At 39.2% G+C, this 19,256-nt stretch overlaps 1 protein-coding gene across 3 annotated transcripts in view; it reads right to left on the bottom strand.

The window, feature by feature from the left end:
* Positions 1 to 19,256, bottom strand: part of PDSS2 (decaprenyl diphosphate synthase subunit 2) — a 229,263-nt gene that overhangs the window by 144,440 nt on the left and 65,567 nt on the right. For all 3 annotated transcript variants that reach the window (XM_053664879.1, XM_037159022.2, XM_053664880.1), the window contains exon 2: positions 918 to 1,052. In XM_053664879.1, the coding sequence (XP_053520854.1) occupies positions 918 to 1,052 (135 nt within the window). The remainder of the gene's footprint in view (positions 1 to 917; positions 1,053 to 19,256) is intronic.

Here is a 19,256-nt window from a genome sequence, read left to right as displayed (position 1 = left end):
ATTTGTTTATTTTCTTGATTCCATTTTTCTTTTCTAGTCAGATATAAATAAGTTATTTCATGTGTAGATTAGACTAACCATTAAGTTAATATACCAGAAAGGGTCTTCTTTTTGTATTTCTTTGAAAAACTCTTGAATTAAAAGCAAATAGGCAAATCTTTAACACATTTACATCCTTCCCCCCAAATTTCCTTGTCACCGGTTTTTAGGGTAGTTTTAATTTCATGTGCTAGAGTTCACCTGCAGGTTGTTACTTCTATAGAGGGTTTTAACCCAGTGCCAAGCACTCTATTAAGATTAAATAAAGTTACTGATGATATACTATTACTAAAAAATATACGGTAATTTAAAAGAATGAAATTTGAAGTTTTACATGGAACAAATGTGACTAATATATACTCATAAACTTATTTTAATTTAAATGTGTGACATGTAAAAATTTCTTATTCCAGTAACTTCAGTAAAAACTCTTCATCATAAAAATAGACAAAATAAAAGAAATGATATAGCACTGACATAAATTACATCTGCTAAAATGGTGGTTGCATCATTATTTTACAACTATGTATCAATTTAAGTAGGTTTAAAAATCAAAAATCTTGGGCTAAGTGACAGAGGTCTCTGCAGCGATATGATGGTACCTTGAAGAGGGAGGGGGAAGTAATGAACAGAAAATTTTACACACCCGTGGCAGTAACGCACATGTTCGTCACATAGATACAGGTAAATTACCAGTTATACATGGAGTAGCCAAGACTACCAGATTTACTAACAATGAAATTCATATTTTTTAACTTTACAAAGTTTTAATTTACTTTCATTTATTGGATGATAAAGAACTAAAGTGATTTCTACCACTACTGTTCAGTATCAGAAAACACAATTTACAGAGCAATGTTAAAAGGTTAATTTCTTACCATGAGTAGATCCCACTGACCATGTCATAATTCTGACATGAAGCATTCACGCTGCTGGGCCCAGCTGCTTTAGAAATAAGGAGCACCACCAAGCCCCTCAACTGGAGGTTATTCCGGCTGTCTTGTACAAGCCCTCTGCCAACAAATAAAAAGGTTAAGATTAATACACTCTTCTAAGATCAGCCATATTATGTTAGCAAATTGCTATAAATATGCCTGTACTTCCCAAATCAGACAATGGAACTTGTTGAAAAGAAATAGGGTTGGGGGAACAAGAGGAAACAAGTTCAGCAAACAAGTGGAGTAGCCCACGGCTGGCTGTCAAAGCCGCAATCTCAAACTGCGAGCCTGATGATCTGGCTTTCTCCTCTTTCTGGGTTTTTCCCACTGTCTACACCCAGCCTTGAAATACTAACCATTCGCTCTGGTAACAAGAAGAACTTGTAGTTTTAAACTGCTTGTGGTAGTTGACAGCAACTGAGATAGACACAGACTACATGGCTTAGATGAAGAGACATTATTTGGTGATGGCGGTAAAGGGGAGTGATAAAAAATGATTTCAGTTTTCACAGGTAAAGAAGCAGCTCAAAGAATGAAGGGATTAAACCTAATCCAAATGACTCAAAATATGTTTGAGAAGTAAAGTGGAAAATGAATATCATGAGGAAGTACCTTGTCATTTCCTATTACTTACGCAAAGTATTATGATTCTAGGCAACAATTAGGCTCTGACTCAGAATGTCATATTTTTTTGGTATGAAGATTGAGCTTTTATAATTACTACTATCACTAAGGCCAGGAATACTTTTTTGGAACGCACTGTTATTTTTTTTCTCACTGTTGTTGTTTTATTTTTAAGTACTGCAAATGGTTGTCATACAAGAACTAAATGGCATCATTAGTCTGGGTAATATATTATAATAAATTAATATTTAGAACAATACACATGAGCAATAATCAAATAGATTACATTGCAGCATATGTAAACAACACACAAATATAATTCTTTTTTTTCCAGCTTAAAATAACGCAGGTTTATTGTCTTACAGTTCTGGACATCAGAGGGTCCACAAGGACAAAGTCAAGGTGTCAGCAGGGTTGTTTCTTTCTGCAGACTCTAGGGGAAAATTCGTTTCCTTACCTTTTCCACATTCTAGAGTCTGCCTGCATTCCTTGGCTCATGGCCACATCACTCAGGCCTCAGCTTCCACTGTCACGTCAACTATGACAATCCTGTGTCCCTCCTATTAGGGCCATTGTGGTTACACTGGGCCTATCAGGATTATCTCCTTTTAAGGTCAGTTGATTAGTAAGCAGCCTTAATTTCTTCCCTTTGCCATGTAACCTACCTACCATATTCACAGATTTCAGGAATTATGACATGAACATCTTGGGTGAAGGGCATTATTCTGCTGATCACTAGCAAAAACTGAAAAACTTGAGTTATTACTGTTCAATGTAACCCTGACTACCCACAGGCTGGCAAGGCCTGGGGAAATTAGGCTATACTTATAAATTTTTACATTCATGAAAATAAAACAAGATGGCATATTAAACAAAGCAAATGTTGGTGAAATGTTCTATGTGAGAAATGAGAAATTATGGTACCATGTTGTTATTTTCTATGGACCATCTCTTGTTCAATACAAATGCTAGAGAATGCTTTTCCTCCATAGTTTTAGTAAGAAATTTATCCATTGATTTTGCTGTGTTGTAGATGGGCCCAGCTAAAAGACAGCTTTCTGGGTTTTTTTTCTTGTGTTTTTTTGTGTGTGTGTTTTAGTCCTTCCTCCCAAACAAAACCTTTCTGATTTTACAGTTGAATGTTCCTAATTGTTTCTATTCCCAAGTTTATGAGATCATCTTCACCTGAAATGATCTCTCAGTGGGAGGGGCAGACTGGTAAACCTAGGAGAAACAATTATCCATAAAGAAAACTGTTTTGGGAAAACAAACAGACGAGTTCATTCCACGAAAATGCTATTCTTGCTGCCAACCAGCTGGGGGGCAGCTGGAGGCACCCAGGGAGTTCTGTTTCTTTCCCCTCCTTCCTAAAATAGTCCTAGATCCCCATCATGGGGATTGAAAACCAATTTTGTTATTAATTTACCTCCTGTACAGGTTTGGTCCCTCTTTTTTCTCTAGGATTCTCTCTCCCCACGCCTTCTCAGGTACCTACAGGGTCCAGGCCATGGGATGAGCCACCACTTTGGGGAAATCCCAGCACTCTCACACCAGCTGGTTTCAGCAGCCTCTCCTTTATCTGACAAGATCTTTTGAGCCCCAATGCAAAATGTCTACAGTTCTGTGCAAAACACTGCCCCCAACTCAAAGACTGGTGAGCCCAGGCCTCTGAATGCCTGGAGCAAAAGAAGAGAACTGGATTTATTAAGTAAGTTTTTAAAATCATCATAGATAATCTTGATGCTCACACCCCACTAAGCCCTGAGATGGCTGTGCCGTGTGCATGGTCCCATTTTCTAAGGGTGTGCTGTGATCTTGCAAGGACACTATGAGTCAAATCTTACCTCCACTTTTCAGCTCGGCAAAGTTTAGAGAGACTAGAAATGTGCCCTAAATGATAGAGCTGGTAAGTGCCGATATCAGGCGTCAGCACCACTCAGAAGCCTGATGACCTTAAGCCCAAGCCCATGATCTTAACTGCCCTATATACTGCCTGAGCACTGTAGGCAGAAGCTAAGGGTGTGGGCAGTCCACAGAGGTGGCCTGTTACAGTACACCAAGCATGCTAACTGTCATGAGAAAACTATGGCTTAAGTACCACTGGGGCCACTTGCCTGCTGTGTCATCTTTGGCAGGTCATTTGGCCTCTCTGAGCCTCACTAAGTTTCTCCAGGCCTGTCTCATGCCCTTATTGTAAGGGTCAGGTGAATGAGCCCATGAATACCCAGATGATCTTTCTCAACTGAGCATCAGAGGGTTCTTATCAAGGGGCATCAGGAAAGGCTTTCTGGCAGAGGTTGCAAAACAGATACAAGGAACAGAAGTCTCTATCCTGTGACCCTGGGGCAGATACCAGGAAGACAGGGAGAAGACACAAGAAGAGGCCCAGCTGCACAAGCACTGGTCTCCAGAAGTTTTCTCAGATGCTCCAAGAATGTAGGTGGGACAGCCCTTGGCTCAGTCACATCCCAGTGCTCAGGGAATCAGCTATGCTGGGGAGGGCAGGGGAGAGGCAAGGAGGAAAGGAGAGGGAGATGAAAAGGAGAGAAGAGAAGGAGGAGGGGAGAGAAGAGAAGAGGGGGGAGAGAGAAGAAGAGGGGGGAGAAGAAAGGAGGGGGAGGAGAAAGGAGAGGAGGCAGGTGGGTAGTAAGGTGGAGAGGAGAGACCTCTGGGGAGAAAACTCCAGTCTTGCTAAAGTGTTTAGTCAGTGCCAGAGGCAAGTGCTTACTCTAGAAAGGGGTTCGCAGTGGGCTCCCTACCACTAAGCCACAGGAGGGCTCATCTGGTGAACAGAACGCCTAGCTGAGTGTCTGAAAGGGGGTCCCAGTCCAGGCTGGGCTCACTGTCTGAATCCTGGCATCTCAGCTTTCTCATTCGTAACAAAGGTCAATGTATCTGCTCTATGATCCACTTCACTGTGGTAGGAGGAGTAAGTGGGATAAAGATAATAACAATTATTTGTAATATATAAAGCATCAACACAAAAAAAACAATAATTGTGGTCTTCTGTGGGCTAGGGAAGTAGGTGGCAAGGGGACTTTGCACTATGTGCCTTTTATATGTTTTGATATTTTGAAGATTTTACTTATTTATTTTTAGAGAGAGGGGGCAGGAGAGAAAAGGGAAGGAGAGAAACATTGATGTGGGGGGGCCTGTCGCGTGCCCCCAGCTGGGGACCAGGCCCATAACTCAGGCATGTACCCTGACTGGGAATCGAACAAACGGACCTTTGGGTTTGCAGACTGGTGCTCAATCCACTGAGTCACCACAAATATAATTCTTGACCGTGGTAAAACAACCATTAAAAATTTGTATTATAATAAACTTCATTTATTATTAAGACTTTCATGGTGAATTTAGAACAAAGAATCAACTGAAATTAATTATGTTAACTAAAATTAATCCAAAATTAATGAGTTAGTCCACTATTTAAGAAAAATCTTTGTTCCTCATGCCTCCAAACAGGATTTTCAAAAAGGGCCCCTTCTTGCCCTTTCATTAGTTTCAAAATAAGAGAAAGCTTCAACTAGCAACAAATTAATCTAAAAAAACAAACTAAGGCAACAACCAGAAGAGGAACAGAATTATAGATACGGAGATCACTTGGAGGGCTATCAGCTGGGAGGGAGACGGGGGTGGAGAATAGGGGGTAAGTGCAGGGATCAAGAAGTATAATTGACAGGTACGAAGTAGACAGGGGGATGTTAGAAACAGTATAGGAAATGGAGAAGCCAAAGAACTTACATGCACAACCCATGGTCCTGAACTAAGGAGGGGGATTGCTGGAGGGAATGGGGCTACCAGGTAGTGGAGAGCAAAGGGGGGAAATTAGGACAACTGTAATAGCAAAATCAATAAAATAAAGAGAAAGAGCTTCAGGCTCTCTGCAAAGTGTAAGTTACAGCTGTTTCCTGCCATATTTTCTCCTCAATCTAGTCAGTGATCTTCTGCAAGTTAGAAGGGTTAATGATTTTCAAAAATAAGTTCTAATTTCCTAGGACAGGAAGTTAAATTAAGGTAATTAAGCTACATCATAGTAGAAACAGTCATTGGGATGTCCGAAGCTCTTTATTATCATGCAACAATCTGCTTAAATCTTACAGACCTTAACCACAGAGAGGCTAGAAAGCATGGTACTTTAGAAAAAGAAAATGTAAAATGGGAGCTCTTTGTAAATTTTTTGCTTTAAACCACAAATTTCAACTTGTGCTACTTATCCTTATTTATGTGTCACCTAAGGTGACTCCTTTATTCTTCCATTTCTGTATAACAATATTAAAGAGAACATCTAAACTGGCTCCTAACTGGCTTCTAGAAAGGGAAAAGAGGAAGGTGATGATGTGAGTGCAAGCGTGTGCATGTGTGCATGTGTGTGTGTGTGCACGCATATCTCAGGAGTTAAGCCTGGTTAGGACAAAGAGTACGGTAACACAGTAGGAACCCTAAGAGGCTACAGTTCTGACAACACCTTCTCAGAGATAACACCGATCACAGAGGACACACACACAAACTAACAGCAGCAGCAACAACAAACACATATAGTACTTTATACATGCCAGGGACTACTCTACTCATTTACTGTGTATTAACTAAAATTCATTCACAACAACTCCAGAACGTAGGTAGCACGGTTATTCTGATTTTACAGAGGAGAAGAATGAGGGAGACAGAGATCAAGCAACTTGCCTAGGTGCCACTGCTAGTAGGCGTCAGAGCCTTGATAGAGCCAGGATTTGAACCCGGGCCAGCTGGCTCTCGAGTCGATAGTGGCTCTCCATCTGCTTCATCTCACGAACAAAACTATTTGCTAAGCCAAACTAGAACAGTGCTCCCTTAGAAACAGGTTTGAAAAATCCTTCCATTCAGTAGTTGTGTGACTCACACTGTCACCTTTTCTATAAAACGAGGTTAATAATGTCTACATTCCACAGTCACTGTACGGAAGAGGCGGCAGGAGTAAAGCACACAGCACCGGGGAAGCACACGGTAGGTGACGGAATGGTCAGAAAAGCACATTTGCTCTCTTCCTGCTTTCCGCCATCGATCTTTCCCAACTCCTATTTCTCTTTCTTCTACTGCTTCTCCCGCTGTCTCTCAAAGTCCTCCTCGCTTTACTAGCATATCTAATTTCCCGTAAATATTGTTTTCTTTTCTACCTCCCAAAATAACAGAAGTTAAGAAATTCACCCTAGCTCCCACCCCAAACACCACATATCACTAAAACACTTGCCACTTTCCAAATGCATTATTGAAAAGGTCAGGAAAAGCAACTGTAGTTGACTGGTGAGCAGAAATCAAGAGAGCAGTCAGAAAAGCATATCATCTAACCAGTAATTTTCACATAAGAGAGGAGTTAACAATCTGGAGAATAGATTAACAGCTTGAGTAAATTATATAATTGTTTCCAAAACACCTCTTCTTTAAATTCACTTCATTAACACCCTTAAAAAAACACAACTATAGGAGAATAAGAAAATTTGCTTCTGAGCATTAAAAAACCCCAGGGCTCTAAATCTACAGAGATACCATGTTTCACACAGTGCAGGTCACACTTCACCTGGAACACCAGATTTATATTTAATGCCTCTCTTAGGAAGGGACATGGACAATTTGGAGCATGCGTAGAAGATGGTGAAGTCAAGCATGTCTGAAAAAAAACAATGGATGCTAGCTAGAAGAATGGTAAGGTTGGTGTTCTGAAATTTATCCAGTCAAAAATGTAGTTGATGCTTATTATGTGTCAGGCACCATGTTAAACAGACAGAGGAGAACATGACGATGAGCACTGGTGAGCTGCAGTCTTCCTTCATGTGGATAATGCAGTGTGGATTAAAAAATCGTAATAAAATGTGCATGAACAAGGGCCGTTGGAGTGCAGAGACGGAGCACTAACATAACTGGGGGGAAGGAGAGCCCAGAGACCTCCCTGAGACCTAAAGGGTAAGGAGAAAGCAGCCGTCGGACCTGAAGCGGGGAGGGGAAGTGAAAAATGGGTGTTTCGAAGAAGAAACAATGTGTGTGAAGGTTTGGAGAAGAAACAGGAGAACACAGCTACTTCCAGAACCAACACAGCAGGAGCACAGTAAAAAGGAGAGGAAAGATCAGTTAGGAATAGCCCCTTCCAGCAGTGCGGGTGAGAGGTAATGAGGGCCTAAATTAGGCAGTGGCAGCAGGGGTGGAAAGGAAACGTTGAATGATGGCAACAGAATGGAGGTGGAATAGGACAGCGTGGTCAACTGACCGCATGTGGGAGACATTGGAAGGGATCAATCGCTAAAGGAAACATAAGGGCTGAATTTCAGATTCAAACATGTTTCAAACATGTGACGATGCTAGCTAGCATCAGCAGAGACTGGAAAAAAGGAGAGCTAATGGGGAATTAATGAGTTAGTTTTGGACATGTTAACTCTGAATGCAAGAAGGACTTCCAGATGGAGATGCCCAGCAGGCAGCTGGAAATGCTGCGGGTATAGATTTGGGAAGCACCTTCCAGGGGTGATGGCTGAAGCAGCAGGATTTGATAGATGAGTTTTGGGGGAGAGAAAAAAAGAGAAAAGAAGGGAAGGGCAGGGAAGAGAAGAGAAAAGGAATCTTAGAGAATTCCTGTACTTAGGAGACCAAGGAAGGATGAGTAACCAAGAGAAGGAACACAGTATGTCCTCAAGCAAATCAACAGGTCTCCACAGATACCCAGAAGGAAATGGGGACGTACATGCGCACTGAAGGCGAGGGCTGTAACAGTGCAGTGTACAGAAACAACGCCAGTTGTTGCCCCTTCTGTGCGCTTTTATGGCCCTTATTACAACTCTTTAGTTTAGCACTTAAAACACTAATAAAATGGTAACAATGACACAGACAACAACTATAACCTACTATAATGCCAGGCATGTGCTATTTTACATGCATTTGCTCTAATTTTCACAAAAACCATGTACAGTAACTGGTAGTATTCTTTATAGATGAGGAAAATTAGCAAGAAGGCTTAGAAAAGTCAAATAATTACTAGTCACACTAGCTGACTAGTAATGAAAGTGTCAAGATTTAGATATAATTTGGACTCCGAAGCCCAGGCTCACACGCTTTCAGTCTTGCTGTTGAAGTCTTTGTTCACAGGTACTCCCTCCTAAGTTTGTGAGAACCTTGAGGGCCCTCAGGCTTAGTCATCTTTGGATGCCCTGCGCCCAGCAGAGTTACTGTCACAGAACAGGTCTCCCAGAAGATGCAAAGGACAGAATAAATAGCTTCAAGAAGTAGAGCAGCAGACTCTCCATGTTATATATCTCACGACCTGTTATACACTATTTCCAACTTTCCTCATCTTAGTCCTGTTATCCATTTTCCACACCCAACCATTCAGTTCCTAAGTCTTCAGTCCTTCTTCCTAAATCATAGCAGCTTCTTTAAAAGCAACAGCCAGATAGGAAAAAAGCCCCAATACATTCTAAAAAGCATGCTGAGATTTATTTTAAAGCTACATCGAAAAGTTACTATATATGAGAATTATGCTAGATTAAAGGACCTACTCCTTAAGCTTTAAATAGAGAGAACACAGTAACTCGGAGTGTTTTGTTTTTTCATTTGGAAGAACCGACTCAATTGGCAGTTGCATCAGTGCCCATGGGAGAGAGCTGCCCTGATTTGGACAGAAAATTGGGGTGGTTCCAGATGGGGAGTTGAGGTAGGATGGCAGAAATGGGGCATGAGGGAAAACTTTGGAGATTTATGCTTAATTAAGCACTCTAACTTATGCCAGTGATGCAAGCCACCATCTTTTGGTAAATTTGAATCAAATATTAAGGAAACAATTTACTGCCTTCAAAGGACCATCACCTCTGAGTCAGCTCAAAGCACCTCAAAGTAAAGCCACTGAATGGGGAAAGAATCAACACTGGCCAGACACCCATTGGGGAAAGACTCTCTCCAACGCTAACTCCTGTAGAGGGGTGGAGTTTGTTTTACTACTTTATTACCCCTCTTTCATATATCCAAGTCCAACAAATCAATCCAGAAAATGTAAGCATAAAAGATGGAGGTCAAGTCTAACATCTGTGAGGTGCGTTGACTGGTAAGATTCCTAATAATGCTTGTGCCTATAATCCCCAATTAAAAAATTTTAAATTTAAATACAGATAATTGAGACAAAAGATTTGACAATTTGAAGTTTCTGCTAAAGAACCATAGGAATATTCTGATCTTTTCTTTTTTGTAACAGTGACTATAACCTGCTAAATTGATTTTGTGACCCACTAATGAGTTGCAAACTGCAGTTTTTTGAAAAAATACCATTTTAAGTCATGTGATAAATTAAGTCAAAAGGATTGGAAGGATAATGTAAAATCAATTACGTAGTAATAGCATTATCACTATTTAAAAACAGAAAATCTGTCCGTACACTAGAATAAATTTAGTGTTGCCACAAAGCATTCAATTTTTTAATGACATGAGAAAATATTTAGAATGTTAAGTGAAACAGGACAGAATAAAAATTGCATACACAATATGATATCAATTATGTTCAATATATGAATATAAACAAGGCCAAAGACAAAAACCAGAAAAAATATAGAAAATCATTACTATTTTAAATCTGGGTATCATTATATAGGTGTTCAACATACAGTGTCCTTATATTTTTCTGTGTTTAAAATATTTTGTTCAAAAAAAAATGAAAAGAAACAAGATAGGAAGAAAATATACCCGAATGGTAACAAGTGTTAATCAAGGGGTTTTTTAGATGAAGGGTGATTTATCTTCTAAATTGTATCAGAGCAGAGATCTTTGTAAGTCTGGAGAAAATAGCATACTTAAAAAATAACAGAATTTTAAGAAGGCAAATGACTTACTAAATTACATTTGTGTTTCTCATTTAAAGAAAAAATTTAACCCACATTTAATGAACCCGAGTCCTGGGTTGGGTACCTTCTGAGTTCTCATATTTCACCTTTAATGCTCTAAGATTTAGACACAAGGCAAAAGTTTAAGTGTTATCAAAGAAGTAATGTTAAAAAACATATGTATAATTAACAATCCAAAGATAGCGATATTACTCAGTTGTAAAAGAAAAAAATTAACACTCATAGAAATTGTTTTTTAAAGCACTATAATTGGGGGGAGACTAAAAATAGTCTTCATGTCACAGGTTTTTATATAAAATTAGCAGAAGAACTGGAGGTTAATTTCTATTGACAAAATGACCCAAATTGTATTATTCCTGCCATATCTATCCTGAGACTAAACTGCCCTGGACTTGAAACAACTTTAGGGCCTGAGGTGACCAGCCTTTGGAATCTGGGAGCTATAGCAGCCACTGAAATGGCTCGAGGGCCACATGTACATCCCCCACGAATTAAATCCCAGAGGGACAGCTGGGCCAAGGAACTGCCTCACCAAAGGCCTCCCTAAGCTGCAATTAGGTTTGATGGGCATGTGGCAGAAACTGACTGGCGCTGGAAAGGAGGAAGGAAGAGAAGAGAAATAGAATGGCGGTAGGGCAGAGGGGTTGTTGAACAGGGGGAAATCAAGCAGGAGCTTTTCAGAAATGGTTATTATCAAACACCAGTAGTTTAATAAAATGCTTGAAATGAAAAAGGAGTATAAAATAATGCCATAATTGAGCAAGTTTGTAGCAAGATGAAGGCTGGCCATCTTAGAATTAAACTTACCATCAGAAAAACAAAAACAAAACCCACAAAGATTTCCCTGCTCAAATGGTAACTGAAGATTTATTTCAAAATACTAATGTAGTAAAACAGGGCCATTTAAAAATAATATTTTGGTCATACTGAAAAATCTGTTAAAATGATCTCATAGAGTAATTTTTTACATACAGACCCCCTTTGTTCACATTTAAAAAATCCATTTTGTGTTGAAGCAAAGGGGCAGAAAAATTGAGTGCTGGAATACAGGCATCATTACACTCTGCAGACACGCGAAACTCACACCACCACTCAAGCAGTGACACTGGCTAAGAGCTACAGCGCTGTGAATTACACCTCCCACTACCACAGTCCGTCTGTGCGGAAATAAATCAACCAGACGTGCATGAGTGCTCCCTAATGTTCAGGGCTTTTTTCAACTTACAGTTCTGATTCCAACAGTCACTCAAATGCAAGAGAACTACTCTCAGATTAATCTTCTATAATTTTCTATAATTTTATTCAGTTAGCATAAAAGCATGTTTTTATCAAAAAGAACATCTCAACGTAAGTAATAAATATTTATTTAGTACTTCACATAGCAGTCTTATTAGCTAATGAAGATGGTTCAACTGTGCAAAAGTTAAGATATTTGCATCAGAAAAAGTTGGAAAGACAGTTTGGCTTTTACATAACATATTACCAAGAGGCTAAACTCAAATGTACAAGACACAATAGCAGATGGGAGAAGGCAGTGAAAACAAGCAAGCAGGGGAAAAAATGATGGAACACTTTATAGAGAACTAACACCTCAGGGGCAAATTGGGGTGAGGTTGGTGGAGGAGCAAAGTGAAATGCAACAAGGATTTTAGCAGGAGAATTTAGTTTTAAAAAATGAATAGAAAAATAATCAAAACCCGAAGCTATATTATTGCAACATGATGGTTCAGAAATCTAGGGCAAATTTTTTATTTTTATTTTTCCAAAATCATACTGAAATCAAAGTACAGGAGAGCAAAGCACAGAAAAATGAGACATGATGAGCGGCACGACACAAACTGCTTGTGTTCATCTTCCACAGAAAGATTGTCCACCAGAGAAAAGATCCTATCATTGGCTGCCTCAGTTCAAACCTATTAGCTCTCATAATCACAAACACTGCCTCCAAAATGACACTGAGACCTCACAGATATTTAAAGCAGCCACCAACAGAGGTAGTAAAGGGAAAGGATTTCTATAAGAGTGACATCTCTCAAATTATGGATGTCAACAAAAAATAATCATTTTTTTGAAATTTAATGTACCTGGTATTATTAATAGGATGGAGCCAATTGAACAAAGAGAGAGACACTTGCAATAAATTACATACAGGCTATTCTAGCCAATTTAATCCTCAGAGAACAACAGCACTTCTCTACTCTAGCAGGTCAAAAAGGTCTGGGAAGAAATCCTCATTTACCAGTTGCCAGCAAGCTACCTGGAGGCAGACTGTCACATCCACCCTAGCGTATCCCCAAGCCTTCACTGGTGCCAGCCCATCTAACCTGACAATCATCCCGTGTGGTGGTGGTTTTTTCTATTCTTTTCTTTTTTGGTAGAGAGAGGAGAAGGGAGGGAGAAAGAGAGGAAGAGAAGCATGGATGAGAGAGAAACATCGATTGGCTGCCTCTGGTACATGCCCTGACGGGGGGCAGAACCAGCAGCCTAGGTATGTCCTCTGACCTGAAATCAAACCTGCAACCCTTTGGTTTATAGGATGATGCTCCAACCAAGTAAGCCACACTGGCCAGGGGCAGTTTTTCTCATTTTATTGATGCAAATACTGAGGCTCACAGGGATAGTTTATTTTCTCCATATCAATGATTATCACTTACATACTACATATTTGCATTAATTTGTTTTAGTTATTCTTTCTTATTCTTTCTCTTTCCTGGACTAGAATGCAACCATGTTATAGCATATTTACTTGTCCACAGTTGTATCTCCAGTGCTTAGAATAGTGCCTGGCACATACAGATATTCAATGAATATTTATTGAATGAGTTAATAAGTTAACCTACCCAAAACTAGAGAGCCAACAAGTGAGAGACCTGAGGTTTGGTTCAGATATCTGCCTGCAAAGCCCATATTCACCAAATGTGGAGAGAGAATGATCACAGTAGCACTAAAACATAGAGAGTAAAAAGGAATGAAGGCTTAGAATTAGGGCTCACAAAGTATCTTTTAAGTAAGAAGTGTGAAAAAATGTCTGAAGTTCATTTCTCCTAAGCACCTCAAAACCTCTCTTGATTATAGGTCTGTATATTGAGAACTGGACAAGCAGTTGAGTGCGGCCTTCTCCTTATGGGCAAGTTCAACAACCCTCCCAGGCAGCACAGAACTGGAGGATTTGCGGTCCATTAAACACAGAGCCATGGGAAGTCTTGAATAGCCCATTCACACAGAGGCTGAGAAAAGTCTGCATTGCAGTGAAAGTGCTGTCCAGGTTAAAAACCACAACTGAAAAACAACAACAAAAACCTTCAGGCTGCTGGAGCAGCCAAGGGTCTGCGTGACAGCCAAGGAGTCTTGCAGTGAAACAAGCATCTTCATAGGTTCAGCTTGTGGCCTATGGCCCTGTGCCCTTATGGTGGGCTGTGACAGTTGATCCTCTAAAACAGTCCACAAAATTATAACTTTTATGGAAGGAGAAGATCGCAGTTCTTTATTCTCTATTGAAAACCTTGGGTCCCTTCCTTGAAAATGGGCACAGTGTGAGTTTCTCCATGATAATAGTTGATTAAAGAGCTACTCAGTTAAAAGAATATATATTCTATGTGTTTATTTCTAGGAATATATTAATATAAGACAGGAAATTTATGTTTGGAGACTTTTTGTTCCCACCTTAATAGTTGTATTTGAACCTAACTCATGCTAAAATAATTCATTTTTAAGGTGAAAGAGTATAAAGGAAAGTGTTACAGCTACAAAGTGCTGGGACATGTCAAAAACGCTGTGGTCATCATTAGGCTTTGCTCCACCAGGATGCCATTTCTCCCCCACAGCTTTCCTTCCCAAAAAGCTGCAGCGCATGGGCTACAAATGACAGCCTTCCTCTTACTAGAAATGAGAAAAAAGTAATGATATAAGTCACAGATTCTCCTCTTTCCCCCAATAAAGCAGTGGAGCTGACCAACATCTACCTGCCTGTCCTTCTGACTGAGATGTTAGGGGCAAGAGGATGGGATTTGGAAAGAAGCGAGGGAGCAAGCTATTCTTGTTACCACACATACTATGGGGGTATGCATTTTACATGCACTCAATAATTATGAAGCAGGTACTACACTTTTCTCCATTTTACAGGTGAGAAAGCTGAGGCTTAGAAAGAGGTCAGTTTCTTGTCCAAGGTCAAAAGCAGGTGTAGACAAGTCAGAATTCAAAACTGGGACTGTATGACTCTAAAGCTGCTACCTTAATTACTGGTTTTTCAGTTGACATTCTTTGGTTCCCAGGGACCAGTAATGTTGAGGCAACGTTATGACATCAAATGGAAAGGTGGGTGGAGTTTGGGAGCAAAACAAGCAAGCTAGGTTTTGTTTCTTGTAGGAACAAGGTCAAAAAGCCTTTCAACAATCCCTGGAATATCAAATTAAAATAAATAGCTACTATCAGTAGTTTTTAAATTCTATAACTATGCAAATTAAAAAATTAATGTTTATTTCAATGTGCTGACCTGCAGCACAATGCTTACTTCATATTTCTAAACTGAAATGTTTCCATCAGCACAAAAGTCACTTTATCAGAACAAACGAACACTAAATAGTCCTAGATTCCAAGCACTGCTCATTAACAGACTACAGACCCAATCTTGGCCACATTATCACAGAAAGATGAAAGTTATAAATCCCAATGACAACTAGTATATATTGCATGCACTACTCTTAGCACTTTATATATATTTACTCATATAACCTCATCCATGATTGTAAGGTAATACATTTTTATCCTAATTTACAGATAGGGAGATTAAGTCACAAAAAAGTTAAGTGATAACTAAGAGACAGGACCATAAGTAAGTGGTAGGGCCATGATTCTAACCCAGGCCTTAGGATTCGAGAACTAAAAAGTGCTCCATAACACATACGCACTGACAATCCTCACTGTATACTCTGGTCCCCATCCAATCTGGTCTCAAATGTGATATAAATAATTTGCCAGCTATTGCTTACCTAAATTTATTAAAAATTGTAGTTAAAATGCACAATTTATTTAAGTATATATAAAAGGTCTAATAGTCTCATTCTTTCCAAAAAAGGCTATTATTCTCTATGACTATATTTTTTCAAAATGTCCTTTAGTTAGTTATAGTGAGATCTGGTAATTTCATACCAAATAGCATTAGCAGAGCCATGTATACATTTCTGAAAAAATATTTTAAATGATAAGAAATATTTTCATTACTTTATGAGATTTTAAGGGAAAGGGCTCATAAGCTAAGACTTTCAGTAAAGGAGCCCATGAACCACAGAAACCTGACTGACTTTATCAGTCCCGAGGCCTGCTGGGTTGCATTTTACTATATCACAATTTTAAAAGGCTGCTAATAAATGTATTTTGAATCAAAGCAAACCTTCATAAAAATGTAGCAAAACAGTCATGTTTTTAAAAGATCAGAAAGTTAACCAACACTACTAAGTTAGTATTGCTATTATGAATTTACCTTAAAGAGATTCTTTAACTTTGTAAGAATGGGCCATGATTGATGATCTTCTAATTTTTCAGTATCATAGGAAGGATTCACACAAACTTAACTATACTAAATAATCCTATACAAGTCAATAATAGGAAAAAAACAAATAGAAAACCCTTAGTTTGGCACTTATAACTGAATACATGAAAATAATGATTCCCTACCATTTTTAATACATGAAATTCAGTAGAAGATTCTAAAATTTTTATTATTAAAAGTTGTCTTTTATGAATGTGTAACTTTAATGCAACTAACATCAAACATCCTAGTTGTTTCAGTATGCTGCAAAACAGTTTTCAAAATCCTGGATAAAGAGGACTATCACACTAGATGGGTTCTGTTGAAGTTATTAAATCAGCAACTGAACAAAACTGGAAAAGAGCCAGTATTAGAAATGATGGGGCAAAGGGGGAGACAACATGAGAAGAGGAGGTGGTTTACAAACTACTTCTACCAGAACAAAATTAAACTGCTATTTCATCTACTGGGGGGTGACTGTAATCCCCCAGTGGACTTTGGCAATGTCTAGAGATATTGCTGGTTGTCACAACTTGAGGCAATGATATTGGCATTTAGAAAGTAGAGGCCAGGGTTGCTGCCGAATATCCTAAAACATATCTGATAGTCTCCCACTTGTCAGTAGTACCAGGGCTGAGAAACCCTTATTTAGAGACTGTACAGTGTACTTACAACATTTACCCCATAGACTTATTATGAACCTAAAAATAAACATTTAGCATGTACAAAGCTATGTACACAGTACCAGGGCACATATTAAGAGCTCAATATGCATTAGTAATTACTATTATCAGTATTAGTACTGTTATCTACAGTCAATGATTTTGGCTTCAGTGAAAGCTGGAACAGATGCAATCCTATTTTACTTGCCCCAGTGTAAAAATATTAATAACTTTTAAGACTCTGAAAAAATTACTCTTGAAGAATATAGCAAAAGGTTTCTTGATTGTCTATGAAGACACTAGGTTTGTATAAACAAAGCATGTGGATGTTCACTACCATTTGAGATTAAACAAAATAGTTCTAGATTTTTATTTACAGTAAGAACAACAGTAGAACCAAATCTAAAAACAACAAAGTTTTAACAGCAATAAACACAACCAAACCACACAGAAAATCGACAATACAGAGTCCAAAAACAACGAACCACTCAGCTAAAACCGGTGAGAGGGGCGAAGCCAGCAGCGGAGCGGGATGGGCAAAAAAGATCCCCTGACCCAGGCGGTGCGCAGGCAGCAGAGGTCATGGATCCCAGGTGGGGGCTAGCTACGAGTGGACACAGAGAAGAGGCGAGGCTGGCTGGCTGCGGTCGGTCGCACATTTGCGCGCAGATAAACCAGTGAAGAGATGAGCATTGAGACCACGCTGCGCAGGGCAGCGGGCTTGCACATTTCTGCTCAGATAAACAGGCAGGGGTGAGCGGTGAGGCAAACTGGGCGAGCAGAAAGGACCACCACTGCTCCCTCTCTGACCCCGCCCCCACATATAGCGTCACAAACCAGCGACCTGGGTGGCCCCGCCCTGGTGAACATCTAAGGCGCATCTCCTCATACGTAACAGGCACAAACAGATAAAAACAGGGCTCAAGAACAACTCAGAGCCCCAGAGCCAATAAATCTAAGTGATGAAGAAATAGCCAAACTTTCAGATGCACAATTCAAAACACTGGTGATCAGGATGCTCACAGAACTGGTTGATTTTAGTCACAAATCAGAAGAACATATGGAGGCTAAACTAACTGAAATGAATGGTAATGCACAGGAAAACAATAATAATGGAAAGGAAACTGGGACTCAAATCAAGGGAGCAGACAAGAAGGAAGGAAAAAATGACCAAACAGAAAAATATGAAGAAACAAGAATTAAAAAAAAATGAGGAGAGGCTAAGGAACCTCCAGGACATCTTTAAACACTCCAACATCTGAATTATAGGGGTACCAGAAGGGGAAGAGGAACAGCCATGAGTGGAAACCTTATGTGAACAAATAATAAAAGAGAACTTCCCTGTTCTGGCAAAGGAAATAGACTTCCAGGAAATCCAGGAAGCTCAGAGAGTCCCAAAGAAGTTGGACCCAAGAAGGAACACACCAAGGCACATCATCATTACTTGGCTAATAGCCAAGATTCAAATGAAGGAGAGAATCCTAGAAGTAGCAAGAGATAAGGGGACTGTCACCTACAAAGGACTTCCCATCAGACTGTCAACTAATTTCTCAAAAGAGATCTTACAGGCAAGAAGGGGCTGGAAGGAAATATTCCAAGTCATGAAAACCAAAGACCTACATCCAATATTGCTCTATCCAGCAAAGCTTTCATTTAGAATGGAAGGACAGATAAAGTGCTTCTTAGATAAGATCAAATTCAAAGAGTTCATCATCACCAAGCCCTTATTATATGAAATGTTAAAGGGACTTACTTAAGAAAAAGAAGATAAAAAAGATGAACGGTGAAAGGACAGCAAACTCACAGTTATCAACAACCACACCTAAAACAAAATTAAGAGGACAGCTAGATCAGGAGTGAACCATAGAAATGAAGATCACATGGAGGGTTAGCAACAGGGGAGTGGGAGAAGGAGAAGGGGGGAGAAGGCACAGAAAATAAGTAGCATAGACAGTAGATAGAAAATAGATAAGGAGAGGGCAAGAATAGTATGGGAAATATAGAATCTAAAGAACTTGAGACACGTGTTCATGAACTAAAGGGGGGGATGGTGGGGCGGGGTGTGCAGGGTGCAGGGGAAAATAGAACAAAAGTAATGGCATAATCAATAAAATTAAAAAAACTTCTAAATAAATAAATAAAGATAAAGAGGACCTATTTAAAAAAAAGAACAACAGTAAAACAGATGGGGATAGGGCAAAGTAGGTTTACAGTTGTTCATATTGAAAATTATATAATAATTAATAAATAACAATACATGAATAAACTGGTTCATGTACTCATAACTATAAACCTACTTTTGCTCCACCCTGTATTTTACTTCTTTCTTCCCTAGGCAGGATTTCCAGGAATATTGATTTTATTTAGTTATTTTAACAAAGTATTTTTTAGTAGCCATAATTTTTAAAGTCAGAATCATTCTGCTTACAGCCAAGTATTTTCCTGCTTTATTTTTTCTCATATTAGCTGTATGACAGCAATAACTAAACATGGTTATAGCCACTGTAACTACACTTTTAACTGACTTCCCTCCTAGATATCATGTTCTTCTATTTGTTACCTCTGCAGATTCCTTTTTTCTTCTTACACCGATAAAAAGTTTTTCTAAAGA

This window comes from Artibeus jamaicensis, unplaced genomic scaffold (genome assembly GCF_021234435.1).
Source record: "Artibeus jamaicensis isolate MK-2021 breed Jamaican fruit bat unplaced genomic scaffold, CSHL_Jam_final contig_387, whole genome shotgun sequence".
NCBI lineage: Eukaryota > Metazoa > Chordata > Mammalia > Chiroptera > Phyllostomidae > Artibeus > Artibeus jamaicensis.
The sequence above is the reverse complement of the archived record's forward strand: the minus strand, read 5'-3'. Positions and strand labels throughout refer to the sequence as shown.